This window comes from Oreochromis niloticus, linkage group LG11 (assembly GCF_001858045.2).
Source record: "Oreochromis niloticus isolate F11D_XX linkage group LG11, O_niloticus_UMD_NMBU, whole genome shotgun sequence".
Classification (NCBI taxonomy): Eukaryota; Metazoa; Chordata; class Actinopteri; order Cichliformes; family Cichlidae; genus Oreochromis; species Oreochromis niloticus.
In genome coordinates, this window is record NC_031976.2 from 22,189,858 (window position 1) to 22,204,169 (window position 14,312).

Consider the following 14,312-nt stretch of genomic DNA (forward strand, 5'->3'; position numbering starts at 1 on the left):
ACTATGAACATATATCAGAAGTCTGTGACAAGGAAGGCAGATTTGTTAGAATAACAGGAAGGATATAGGAGTCTGAAATCACAATATTAAATGTTTATGCTCCCCCTGGGAGCGTTGGCTATTCTATAGGAATATTTTTGATTTAATGGTGGACTCTTGTGGGGGATGGTTATCTGTGGGGGGGATTTTAACTTTTGGCTCGATCCAAAAATAGACTCCTCCAACCCGACTAATAAGATAACACCACTTACCAGAAAAGTTCATTCTTTTATGGTAGAGATCGCTACCCATCTATCAGAGATTTCACTCACTATTCGGGCTCATTTAAAGTCTATGCAAGGCTGGACTACTTTTTTATGTTTAATGTGGATAGATTTAGGATCAGAGAATGTGACATATTAACGAGGGATTTATCTGACCATAGTCCTATCTCTCTATCTTTACTGGTGGCTAGGAAAAAAACGTAACACTCTGTGGAAATTTAATTCGCACTTACTCAATGACCCTACCAAAGTCTCTAAAATAAAGGAAGACATTAAAGTATTTCTAGAAATTAATGGCACAGGGGAGGTATCTCCAACTATTCTTTGGGATAGGCTTAAAGCGATAATGAGAAGTAAATTAATTTCTATCGCCTCCCACTTAAAGAGAATCAAAGGGCAAAAATTAGTAGATCTACAAGCAAATTTAAAGATGAAACAACAGGAAGATATAAACACCCCAAATCCTACTGTAAAGCAGGAATTCAGGAAAATACAGGGTGACATTAATGATATTTACACCCAGGAGGCCCAAAATAATTTAACTTTTTTGAGGCAGAAATACTATAAGATAGGAGGGAAATCCGCAACATACCTGACACACAAATTACGCAAACAACCAGAGGAAAGTATCATATACAAAATCAAGGACCCCAAAACTAATATTCTGGAAACAAAATTAGAAAACATTCAGAAATGCTTTGAGGCCTTCTTTATGGAACTGTATTCACAACCTAATGCTGCTGAGGAGAATTATATTGCCGTCTTTCTTAGCTCTCTAGAATTACCTTCACTCCTCGACTCTCAAAATAAGTATTTAGTAGAAAAAAATCAATGCAGTTCTTTCCAGATTAAAACCAGGAAAGGCAGTCGGTCCGGACAGGTTCAGTTCTCAGTTGTATCACAGTCTGAGGGCAGACCTAATCCCCATATTGCTGAAGTCATTTAACTACATCCTACAGGAGGGAGAAGTCCCGCCCTCTTGGAGGGGGGCAACTATTTCAATTATCCCGAAAGAGGGGAAAGATAGACGGGAATTTGGGAACTATTGACTGATCAGTGTCCTTAACTTGGATTACAAATTATTTACCTCTATTCTTGCCCGTAGACTGGAGAAGTTGCTACCTGACCTCATTAATTTAGACCAGACCAGGTTTTATTCACTATAGACAAACAACTGACAACATTGGAAGAATATTAGGGCTGAAGGCCAAGGATTAAATATGCCACCCTCCAAATCCCCAAGGAAAAGGGAGGATTGGGTCTCCCCTGCCTCAGGAACTATTACTATGACAAATAACCCCCCTTTTATACTGGTGCAACAAAACATAGGTGGAAGGAGCTGGAGCCCAGCCTGTTGGACCATTTCCCCCTCCAAGCTGTGATGGCGGACAAGGGTCTAATGTGCCAGCTGGAACAGATGGGGAATCCTTAGTTAACCCACACTCTTCAAGTTTGGAAGAAGGTAATCAACATTTGTGGGATACACAAAATGTTAAGAATTTTCAGGTGATTTGCTTTTGACTCAGATTTTATTCCAAACAGACATGACTCTAACTTTAAATCACAGATAACTTATAGCCTTACAACATTCCTCTCTCTTACTCATAGAAACATTGTGCTCAGCTTCAAGACCTTGCAAGACAAATACAACCTGACACAATACAACTACATACATACATACATACATACATACACACACACACACATATATACATACATACACACATATACATACATACACATACACATACATACATATACGCACACATATACATACACACATACATATACATACATACATATACATACACATACATACATACATACATACACATACATATACACATACATACACACACACATATATATACATATATCATATAACTTTACTGGTGCTTACAGGTGCATTTTTTTCCACATTCTGACAAATGCTACAACCATGACCCCTAATAAATTCATTTCCAAATTATACAAAGCTCTCTTTAGTGCCAGTGAGGATAATACTTCATACATTAAAGATAAATGGGAAAAGGAATCAGGGATTGATATTTGTGTGGGGGCATGGGAAAATATTTGGTCCTTCCAATGGTCCACATCCAGCTCCATGAGCTGGAGAGAACACTGCTGGAAGAATATTATTGGATACTTCAAGACACCATATCAGGAGAGATGTAAAGGTCCTCATATGCCATGCTGGAGACAATGCAGGTTGACTGTTGCTAATCATTTCCATGTCTTTTGGGACTGTCCCAGGTTAAAGGATTTCTGGATGGGTGTCCAGGCCTCCTTAAGCACAGCCTTTAACACTCAAATACCTCTAGATTTTGAGGTCCAGCTCAAAATAAAGTCGCTAGTTGTGGAAGGAAGTGCGTCAATGCCCCAAAGCGTAAAAATAGAAAAACAAAAACAAATAATAACAGAAAAAAAACTTTATATTTGCAGCTTTGACCTCCCGAGAGGCAGAGCTAACGAGCTAATGTTAGCCGATGTTTTCTACTTTCCACCTCTACTTTACCTTAAAGACTCAGCACCACGCAGAGATATCACATTTCCGCCAATTTAGCAATGTTTTTAACATTTTACTTTCTAAAACAGGGCCCAGGCGTTGTCACCAACTTGCTGAGTGAAGAATTTCTCTTGTTGGACAGGTAGCAGGAGCTCAAAAGAACAGGCAGACCCAAACAGGAAGTAAACAGTAGCTCCATGTTGAAGCAATAACACAATGGCGACAGCAGAGGGGGCTGTTATGTTTCTCATTTTATTTTATTATGTAAAGAAAAGAATATCTGCTTTGAAGGACAGACATAAAAGGCACTAATCTATTTACATAGTGGAAATGCTATACTCTAATAACGATCAAGTTTTAATTCTCCTTCTTTATGTATTCCTTTAAAAAAAATCACAACTTTTAATACAATTATCTTCGTGCAGACGTGTGTGGTAAAACCTAGCCTGCATTAAATTATAAACATAAAAACAAGTCTTATTATGTTGTTTTCAAGACCGTAAATCCTTGCCCATATGTCGTGTTCAGTCTTGTACTCCTGCACGATGTGTCGGTATGTGAGCTTGCCGACTCAGGCTCTCAATCTGCTTGATCAGGAACTGTTTGTCACGGCTCTCCTGTAAACCAAAAACCCATAAGTCCATGTGAGAATCAGGAAACCATTTAACTTACTCTTTCAAAATGAAGACTAATGACATATATAAAAGATCACCATTCAATTTTGGGACTGTAAGGAAGTGGATCTCTGCTGTCCTTCACTTATAATGTTTGGAGATATAAGAAGTGATGTGATCGTGTTTGTCAGGGGGATAGAATACATGTGTAAAGCTACAAAAACCAACCAATAACAATACAAAGTGCTTGTGAACTGTCACCTGGAAAAGATTGAAATATCAGTGGGACACTTCGTGTCAAGGTGAACACTAAAAGTGATTAGAGATTTAAAAAGTTGTTCAAAGATGATAAAAATGTTCGCATTTCCTTCTAACAGGCTTACACTTAATAACTGTATCTGTGTTTTTGTGTGCATGTTAACTTATTGTTTATCATAGTTTTTTTTGTTATTGCCATAATGTATAACAGACCAACATAGGTTTTATGTTTTATCTTTTCTGGTAAACATAAGCAAATAAAAGTTAAATTATTTGAGAGTTCATATAATTATTTTTAATTAATGTCATTATAAACAATAATTAATGCAGATAGGTTTGTATATTTGGACTGGACTATGTGTAGTGGTTGTAAAGTCCCTGTAAATACATCCCCTTTGAATTCCAAGATTTTACCTATCAACACACGATATTAAACCTCAGCAGGTTTTAAAATGAAGTAAATGCAAATACACACAAGCAGAAAGTTATTATATATTAGACTGTTTCATTTTGTAACAAATACTGAAACATGATGCAGAAGCAGTTGTGTAAAACTGACAGTACAGTTTGAAAAAGACTGTCTTGTTTGGAAAGGTTGCCAGGAGAAAGCCTCTTCTCTGTAAATCATGGCAACACAGCTTAAGTCTAAACAAACCTTAAGACTTCTGAAACTATGTCCTTTGTTCAGTTTAGACCAAAGTGGCGATCCTTGACCATAATGTGTAGCATCATGTTTGGTGAAAACCAGGCACAGCATATCAGCACAAACATTTCAAACCAACTGTCCAGCACGGTGCTGGAGGGGTAATGATTTGTGCTTGTTTTTTGCACCCACTGGACCTGAGCACTTTGCAGTGACTGAGTCAACCTTAAACTCCTCTGTATACCAAAGTATTCTAGATTCAACTATGAGACCATCTGACAGCTAAAGCTTGGCTGAAATTGGGTCATGCAGCAAGACGGTGATCCCAAGAACAGCAGCAAATCTACAACTGAATGGTTGACAAAGAAAAGAGTCAAGGTGCTGCAATGGCTCAGTCAAAGTCCTGACCTTAAACATACTGAAAAGCTGTGGTGGTCCACAATTCCTTCACAACAATGTGAGAGACTAATAAAGTCATACAGAATACGGTAGTTCTAACACCTACTGAATCAGGAAGTGTACCTAGTTTGTCTCACAGCGCTTCTGCATTTTGGCATAATTTTTGTTAAGTAATCACATGGTGTAAGACATCATGTTAGAGTCTGATAAGGACCAGATGATTTTTTTGTTACTATGTCCTGAACAATTGAAAGAGGGTGTATTTACTTTCCTTCTTTGGCTTTTTCCCTAAATACATGACTTTATCTATCAACAACAACAACAACAACAATAATAACAATAACAATAACAATAATAATAATAATAATAACAATAATAATAAAGCAGTTTACCAGTTTAAGCTGAGCTTTTAGCAGTGCAATGCTTCTCCCATAGACAGTTGCTAAAGCTATGACATAGCACATCATCACACTGCCAGGGAGAAGAGAGACATAATATTACTCCATGAAATGCACAGTAAGGACTATTTAATATGCAGGTCATCATTACACAAATAGCATACTGAGAGTTCACGCACATTGATAATGCAAAAAGAGGGATGGAGAACGCCTGGGAGCCGACGAAGAAGAGAAACTCCTGTGTGACGTTAGAGAGATTGTGGAACGAGCCTGGAACAGTTGACCACATAGTATTGGATGAATGGAAAGGACCGCAACCGTAAGAGGGACGGATCCTGTTTGAGGAAGAGGGACATACTTGTCCTCAGCAATGTTTAATAACATGAAAAATATTTTCATGCAAAGTTTATAGCAGTGACAGCATCCAGCGAGTTTTCTTACAGTGCTGCAGAAAAAGCAGTTGTGTTGCAACTGTTACAGGGAAGTATGAAACACTCACTCAGAGAGACTGTAAATCAAGACAACTGTTGCCAAACCCCATCCAAACAGGAGCACCACCAGAAAAAAGAAGGTGGAGGTGGTAGAACGAAACGTCCTCAACGCTGGCCGACAGTTTTGGAAGAGTGTTATCTGCGGGGGGAAAGTGGCAATTTAATACCGGATTAGGGACACAATCACCAAGCAACGTGTGACGTGTTGGCGGTGTTAAAGCTAGAGCTTCACCTTTTTGCAGTAAAACAGGATGACAAACTTCAAGGTGTTGATGGCGGGCAGCAGAGGGCAAAAAAGAGCTCCTACCCAGACCACAGTCTGACCATAAACCAGGCCAAGCACGTTGGAGGGAACCACAAACTCCTGCCGCCCCACCCACTGAACAGGCTTACAGGAACAGTTATCCACCACAAGCCTACCACATACACAAAAAACACTACATAGCTGAACACAAGACTGATTGACCAGTATTCAAATATACAGCATGCATTTGCATGATATGCATTAATACGACTCATATCTTTATGCTATAAAAAGTACCTGCGTGGAAATTCAACCAGCAGAAAAACAGCAACGGTGATGAGGAGGTCAAACATCGTGAGCTTGTACATTTCCTGCCCCACACGTGTTTCCCAGCACTACCAATAAGAAAAGATAAGATTGTCATTCAGTGTGGACATGCTGAATATATTCAAAGCTGATGTTACTGTTATGTTAACCTCTTTGTCTGCACACACAGGCTGTTAGAGCAGCTGTTAAAGAGCGTGTTTTGTATTTTACTCAAGCCTCTGTCAGCAGAACGAGGCAGTCGCAAAGCTGCTACTGTTCTCCCCAAGAGATCAAGAGATATTTATGAAAAACCTGACATGCTTTATCATTATTGTTTATGACTTTTTAAAATACAAACAGAGTGTAAATGAGTTTCCAGTTCAATTATTCTGTCAGTTTTTCTTTTGCATGTCGAAGCCTTCAAGGGGTCATGCTTAATTTACCCAGCAAAGTCTTGATCCAGACAGGGAACTTAAACACAAACAACAGAAGGTCTGTCTTATAGGACTCCCTCCGTGCTGTTATGCTCTAAAAATGAAGATCAGCACAGCATGCATCACATCAAGTAATATAATTACTTGGAATTCATTGTAGTTGTACTCGCACAGTGTACAGTTCCCTTTGAGCTGCTCAGGGTAGCAGGTGATCCGACTCCACAGGGTGGAGAGGAGAACGGCCAGACTCACCAGACGCAGAAACACTGACCTGGATGTGGAAGAGAAATGGGTAATTTTCACTCATCTAATTTTAATTTCACAATAATCTTACTTGATAACTCAACACAGGTAAATATACAGTACCATATTTAAAAATTTGTTAAAGCAGGGAAGGTTTTAAGCTGCTTTTTTGTGTTTATTTTACCTTGAGGGCTAAATGAACAAGGTTTTTGCTGATGTAAGTTGTTCTTTATATTGGATCCAGGGTGAGCTAGTATTAAAAAAACTGAAGGACATGCCACACAAAGTAACCTGAGTTGAAATTGAAATTTGTAGAACAGCAAAGGTGGTGATTGCAGCGTAATTTCCTTCGTATGGTAAATGGCCTGTATTTGTATAGCGCTTTCTAGTCCCTAAGGACCCCAAAGCGCTTTACACAACCTGTCATCCACCCATTCACACACACATTCACACACTGGTGATGGCAAGCTACATTGTAGCCACAGCCACCCTGGGGCGCACTGACAGAGGCACACCATATTGGAGAATTGTGGCAGAAACATTATAGCAGCTTGTGTATAGCTTCAGTGGCCAGATAATAAAACATGTGGGTTAGATCATATTTATTATCAGGCATTTATCATTTTGCTGTTTGTTTGATCCCTGGCTTGTGGCCAAACACATTGTTGTCTGCTCTGTTAGAGCCAGTCGTTAAGGATGAACCTGGCAAGGTAGGCAGTCTTGATAATTATGGGCCTAGTTATAGTACTATGGTTAAAGTGAGTAAAATTATTTATCGTGTTTAATATTCTGGTCAATTTTTAAAATAGGTCCAGCAGCATCATTTTCAATAGTTGTTATATTGTTATAATTTTGTATTTACTCTCTTATTTACAATAAAAATGTGTACATTTGCTGGAGTTTGTCATATCTCATTGTGTATTTGTGATAAGAAGATATGGGCTTGGAGTGACTGATCAGATTTTTTTTCAAGCATTACGAACACAAACAAATGAAATGCATGTGACATAATCCCTTTCTCACAAACCTTAAGAGAGCCAATATGATAGTAGTGCTGGGGGAGTATTGCTCTACTAAGGCGAGCTTGTCACACAGCAGAGGCACCACAAAGTTTCCAGCAGTGATGACCATGGACGGGAGATACTGAATAATCAATTGAACGATCTTTCTCTTATCAGTCGTTTCCTGTTTAGCAGAAATGGGAGATGGTCACCCAGAGCTTCAGGAAGATCATGTTGGCATCATTATTTTTACATCGTTTACCTGGCTGAACTGTGTGGCCACATAGATGCCATAGAAAGCTCCTCCAATGAACCCAAGTGAAAGAAAAGTCATTAAAACACGCAGAGAGTATAAAATCACTTTTTTTGATGTTGACAGATCAGCCTCGTGTCTCTTTCGACTCTCCTCCTCCAGATCCACCTGGCCGAGTGAGAGAAGAGAAATGAGGGGTCACCTGAAGGCATTTATACGAAACTGTGGAGCAAAGCTGCCACGTGTGGGTCACGTTTCTCTTTTCCAGCACTTTATCCTGTTAAGTTGGATAGATCCCTTCTGACCTGTAGCTGGTAGAGGATGTTTTTCTGCTTCAGTTTGGTAGCTCTGTCTCCCAGGCAACCATAGTCCCATCCAGTGAACACAATCATGCTGTAACTGCTCACCCCAGTGCTGCTTCCCGTTGCCACAGCAACTCGAGCTGCACTCCCCATCCTGTGTGTGAACAGCCAGTGAAAAGGATACAGACACAAGTCAGGCTGACTGAACTCAGGACTCTAAGCTAAACATGCAAACACACAGCCTTTATTGACATAATGCATTAGCTTAACACAAACTATAGTGTCTCCAGACCCCAGGAATTCAGTAAAGTAAACCCAATTTTGCCCTCTAATCCAAAACCTGGTCATTTCGGTCGTGGGACTGACCGTGTAATGATGCAGATGAGACAAAAGGCAAAGTAGAAGACAGCAGTGAGGATGTAGGCAAGAGGGATGTTATAGGAGTCCCTGTTTGGCATCTCTGTGATGTTGTAGTAGCCATAAAACAGGTACGAATACTCCATAAAACCCTGTAAAGGAGAGAAGAATATCAAGCTCAAGATGCAATTAAATTTCCCCGGCTGAGAATAAATGGAGGAAAATTGTGCAATTTCTTCACTACAATATAGTCCCAGATTTATTATTTAGGCCTATATTTTAGGCTTCAGCTCCAACATGAAGCCTAAAAGCACAAATGAACCAGTGTCATTCACATAAAACACTTTGACAAAGTGCGGCAGAAAAGCACAGGTGTAAAGCCTAAAATGAGTCATGGCTCATTCAAACTAGCTGGTTTAGTTTCAGTGTTGTTGTTCGACGTGTGTTGCCTTACTTTCATACTCATGCCAACATAGTGTCAGTAACACCTGTGACTATTTTCAAACCAGCATACATAAAAAGACATTTATTATGCCAGCTGTACCTTGAATGTGTTCTCGGTGTCATCTTTTTGCCGAATGAAACTGGAATGACACTTCTATGAAAGTCTAAAGTCCCTCAAACTAAAGTGCAGGTCTATATACATTCTGCAAGTCTCTCAGCTTCTCACCGTTCCCGAAAGGAAGTCGAGCAGGTACTGATAGATCTCCGTCGTCTGGTTAACTTCATACACCTTGCATTTAGCTGGATTTGAAAAAATAAAACACAGTAAACATAAAGCTTCCTCTGAACATAAAGGTCATGCTGTTGCCTCAAGAATTTATAATATTTTTAAATAAATAAAATACACAGAAAGAGACGAGGAGATGCAATGCAGCTGCAGTGGAAACTATTAAACATCTAAATAAGATCTGTTTCTCATGTGGCTTTAAAATAATCGAAGGATTTGGAAAAGTCATACATCATCGTGTAAAGCTATTTCAGGTCTGGAGATGATAAGTGATGTTAGGGATAAACTCCTTTTTGTATATATGTGAACGTCACAGATGTGGAATTTTGTATAAATATTCTGTTCATCCACAGGTGAGCGGCCCACATTTTATTTCTGAAGGGAATACCAGAAGGGGTACCACTCTCGCTACTCTTACTCCTACAAACGCAGGGCTGTTGCCTGGAAACTGTTGCAGCAAACTGCGAGAAGGCTTCCTGTTGTAATTATGAAGAAATGTGCTAAAAGATGAGTAACAAGGAAAAAAGGAGGAAATTAAGAAACAGGACACACCGGTGCGATTTGTTCCATTCAAGTTATTGTCAACAGCGAGGATATCTGTGCTGTTGGTGGCCACAGATCTGAAGACAACACTGGGAATGAGGACAAACCCAGCAATCAGAAAGAAGGACACAAAATTCAGAACCACCAAGAAGCGCAGGAACACGAAGTAAGACTGGACACCACCTCCAAAGTTCCCTGTGAGGGCAAAGAAACATGGTTTGTTTAAAATGTAAACTTAACACGTGGGACTGAGCTGCTTCCTTTATTGTCCTTTTGCATTTATTAAGTGCATGTGTACCTCCAATCATTTGCACTGACTTCCTCCACAATGAGAAAAAGTAAAGAAATTCTTTGCATTTGTTTCTGAGTTTACGCAGCATCTGTCTCCCTCTCCAGGACACATCTCTGGAAACTGCGGGCGACCGCATTTGCTGCACTTCCCTGTGAAGGACAAATAATAAAGAAATTTTATTACAACAACTCAAAATTCAATCACAATTACCAAGTAATTTAAAATAAACTATATATAGGAGAATTATTAAATAAACATTAATTAGATAGCACTTACACAGTATATACATACATTAACAAGCAGTTTTTGTCATTCTGCCTCTGCACATCACCACAGAGGATTTTAAATCAAACAATCAACATGTGACTAAAGTGCAGGCTTTTCATTGACAGTTTGTGAATTTAAAGCCATTTTGATAAATATTTTGCCATTTTCAGAGACGTACTGCATAATCATAATTTTAAATATAAGTATTGTTTTTAATACTCCTTTAAATCCTTTACAGTCAACGACTGCTTGAAGTGTATTTGGACATCACCAAATGCTGTGTTTCTTCCCATGAGGAGTCGGATCAGGATCCCCTTCAATTTGCTTACCAGCCCCGTCTCAGAACTGAGGACGCCATCATCTATCTGCTCAACTGTGTCTACACCCACCTGGACCAGCCGGTGAGCACTGTGAGGGTCATGTTTTTTGACTTTTCCAGTGCTTTCAACACCATCAGGCCGACCCTCCTGGGTGATAAGCTAACAGCGATGCAGGTGGATGCTTCTCTGGTGTCCTGGATTGTTGATTACCTGACAGGAAGACCACAAGGTAATCAGCAACACAGGGGCACCACAAGGGACTGTCTTCTCCCTCTTCCTCTTCACCCTCTACACCACAGACTTCAGCCACTGTACAGAGACCTGCCATCTTCATAAGTTTTCTGATGACTCTGCGGTGGTTGGATGCATCAGCAGGGATGATGAGACAGAGTACCGGGCTGTGGTCGACTGATTTGTCACGTGGTGTGAGCAGAATCATCTGAGGCTCAACGTGGCAAATACCAAGGACTATAAATACCTCGGAGTATACATTAACAACTGAACTGGGCTGAAAACACCACAGCACTTTACAGGAAAGGCCAGAGCCGACTCTTATTTTCTGAGGCGACTGAGGTCCTTCAACATCTGTTGGACAATGCTCCGAATTTTCTACGAGTCTGTTGTGGCCAGTGCTATCCTCTACGCTGTTGCATGCTGGAGCAGCAGGCTGAGGGTTGCTGATGCTAACAGGCTCAATAAACTGATCCGCTAGGCCAGTAATGTTATGGGGATGGAGCTGGGTTCTCTTAGGGTGGTGATGGAGAGACGAATGTTGTCCAGGACAATGACAATGTTGGATAACTCCTCCCACCCACTCCATGACATGCTGGCTAGCCACAGGAGCAGGTTCAGTGAGAGACTGAGATGACCAAAAAGCACCACTGAACGACACAGGAAATCATTCCTGCCTGTAGCCATCTCCCTGTACAACTCATCCACCTAATACACTGTATACTGCAATAGCTACACCCTTTTTGCACATGCTCTTCTTCCTTATTCAGATATTTATTAGTAAGTGACTTATATATATGTATATATTGTACATATTGTGCTTTTTCTTACTTTTTGCATTGTCTGATTTTGTTATTGTTTGTACTGGAGTACTGTAACCAACATAATTTCCCCAAGGGATCAATAAAGTGTTATGATTCTGATTGCCAGGCTTTTACTGCAGCCTCCTCCAGCTGCTGCTGGTTTGTGGGATTTTTCTAAATCCACTTTGTCTTCAGTATCTGAAAAGCTGTTCTGTTGGGTCGAGATCAGGTGACTGACTTGCCCATTGAAGAATATCCAATTTCTCTGCCTTGAGAAACCCTTTGGGTACTTTTACAGTTTGCTTTGGATGATTATCCTTTTGTCCAGTGAAACACAGTCTGATCAGTTTTGCAGTACTTGGTTGAATATGAGCAGAGAGTAGAGCCTTGTACACTTCACAGTTGGTCCTGCCACTTCTGAGGTCCCATCATAAATAAACACCAGTGAACTGGTTCCACTGGCAGCCATACCTGTGCATGCTACATTTCCTCTACCATGTGTGACAAATAATGTGGTTTGTGTCCAAACATGATCTGTTTTTCTCCTTCTTCAAACCTTTTTCTTCCCATCATTCTGGTATGTCTCAGTTTCATCTGTCCAAACAGTTTTTTCCCCAAAGATGGCCGCCTTCTTCTTCCTTGTAACCAGTGGTGTGAACCCTGTTGTAAACTCTGTGCATTTACATTCATGAAGGAGTTTCTTGATTGTGGACTTTGACAATGATACACCTCCTCAAAAGTTGTTTTTACTAGAGCTGATGTTATAAAGGTGTTTAATTCTTAACCATAATACTAAAAGCTGGCTTTTATTTTCTTTTAAGCCTTTTTGGTTTTAGTGAGCTGCTCAGTGCAACCCTTCTTTTTAGGAATGAACCAGTTTACTGATATGGTCACTTCTAAAGTATATTTCATTTTTCTGAAAGGTTTATTTTGAATTTTCAGCCTAATGATTGGCTCCTTCGCCTGTATCAACATCTCTTAGAACATTATATTAGGAATTCAATTAAAAGGCTAGCGAATACAAGGTAAACACTGGAAATTAACTCTAACTATCATTTATCTACTTAATTTGTAATCAAACAATGAGTGAACAGGCCTCACCTGGCCATGAAACTGCTCATCAATCAATGTGTGCAATTACTATGACTGTGTATACAAATGGCTGTAATTACTAAACAGTTAGTGCAACTCTTTTGTTAAGTCCACTTAATTAAAGCTGGAAGTCTGCACTTCTTGATTGTTTCATTTGAAATCTACTGTGAGGGGGTGTACAAACCTATGAAACCTACACAAACTGGTGTCCCTGTCCTAACATTTATAGATCGATATGTAGGCAGACATGTACAAGTTAATATACATGAACAACCAGCTGTCTATTACAACTGTCTAATAAAATTAATTGGGTTTAAATGAAGCTATGCTTTAAACATTATGTTAAATTATGTTGTGTGTGTTTTGCAGATCCACATTATCCCAGCTCCATTACAAGACTCATGTTATTTAGATGACTTAAGTTATTGATCATATACTGCTAAAAGTTCAAACCCAAGCACAAGTGAAGTTATAAAGTCCAATATAGACTATTGTAACAGAACTCATTGAGATAAGTAACAGTGTACGATGAAGGGTGATTACATTTTTCATTTGTAAGATGAGGAATGTGCTGCTTCATATCGTCCACATACTCATTCTTTAAGACAGCGTTTAGATTTGGGAACATGCTATCATTTACAAGCAATACACTGCTGACACCCTGACCTTTAAACTCTAGTCATTAATTTTCTCGCATTAATTTAGTCCAGGACTTCAAATCTGGGCTCTCCATTAGCTTTCTCTTTATTTCTGTTTTTCCACTGAATTACTGAAACGTCACCACCAAACATTCAGTAGAAAGTTTCATACCTTATAGTTCTTCTCAGGTGCATGGGCAGGGGAATACACCTGATGTCCCGTTTGGGGCCACCATCGCTGTCTTCATCTTCATCCTCGGGGGTTGAGTCCCAGTTGAAGTGAGGATAATTCTGATCAGAAGCTGGAGATGAAACCCGCCGACGCCTGAGTGACTGATCCTCACGGTCATAACCATTTCCTGTGAGCGAAAGACATTCAGACATCGTCTACGAGTTTAAAACAAAACAACAAATACGAGCAGGTAAATTTGATCACCTCCAATGTAATCGTAAATGTGAGAGTTTTGTCTCTGTATTTCACCGGCCATCTCTCTGACGAATGTTAACAGCTTTCCTCTATGATCACATCTAATAGTTGACCGACAACAAATCCAGACTCAAACAAATAAGTGAAGCACTTCCTTGTGAGGATAATCTGCGTATCCATGAGCTGCTTCCTTGTTGTCCCCTTTTACGGACTTTACTCCCTTTGTAAATGACTGCACATGTACTTCCTTATTGGCT

General features: G+C 39.7%; 1 protein-coding gene across 1 annotated transcript; it reads right to left on the reverse strand.

Moving 5' to 3' along the window:
• Positions 1 to 3,000: 3,000 nt before the first annotated feature.
• Positions 3,001 to 14,274, reverse strand: tmc4 (transmembrane channel-like 4). Its single transcript, XM_005455355.4, has 16 exons — positions 14,065 to 14,274; positions 13,801 to 13,987; positions 10,284 to 10,426; positions 9,995 to 10,180; positions 9,383 to 9,456; positions 8,722 to 8,864; positions 8,359 to 8,509; positions 8,063 to 8,221; positions 7,827 to 7,984; positions 6,701 to 6,827; positions 6,114 to 6,211; positions 5,805 to 5,988; positions 5,581 to 5,711; positions 5,261 to 5,416; positions 5,076 to 5,154; positions 3,001 to 3,386 (listed from the first exon to the last, which is right to left on the reverse strand). Exons 1-16 carry the CDS (start codon positions 14,114 to 14,116, stop codon positions 3,294 to 3,296), a joined length of 2,121 nt encoding a protein of 706 aa, XP_005455412.1. The 5' UTR covers positions 14,117 to 14,274; the 3' UTR covers positions 3,001 to 3,293.
• Positions 14,275 to 14,312: the final 38 nt, after the last annotated feature.

Coding starts and splice junctions, on each gene's coding strand:
- tmc4 (XM_005455355.4), bottom strand. CDS start 14,116: ATGGCCGGTGAAATACAGAGACAAAACTCTCACATTTACGATTACATT. Junction 6,212..6,700: donor ACAACTACAATGAATTCCAA/GTAATTATATTA, acceptor TCTTATTGGTAG/TGCTGGGAAACACGTGTGGG. Junction 5,155..5,260: donor CCTCTTTTTGCATTATCAAT/GTGCGTGAACTC, acceptor TCTCCCTGGCAG/TGTGATGATGTGCTATGTCA.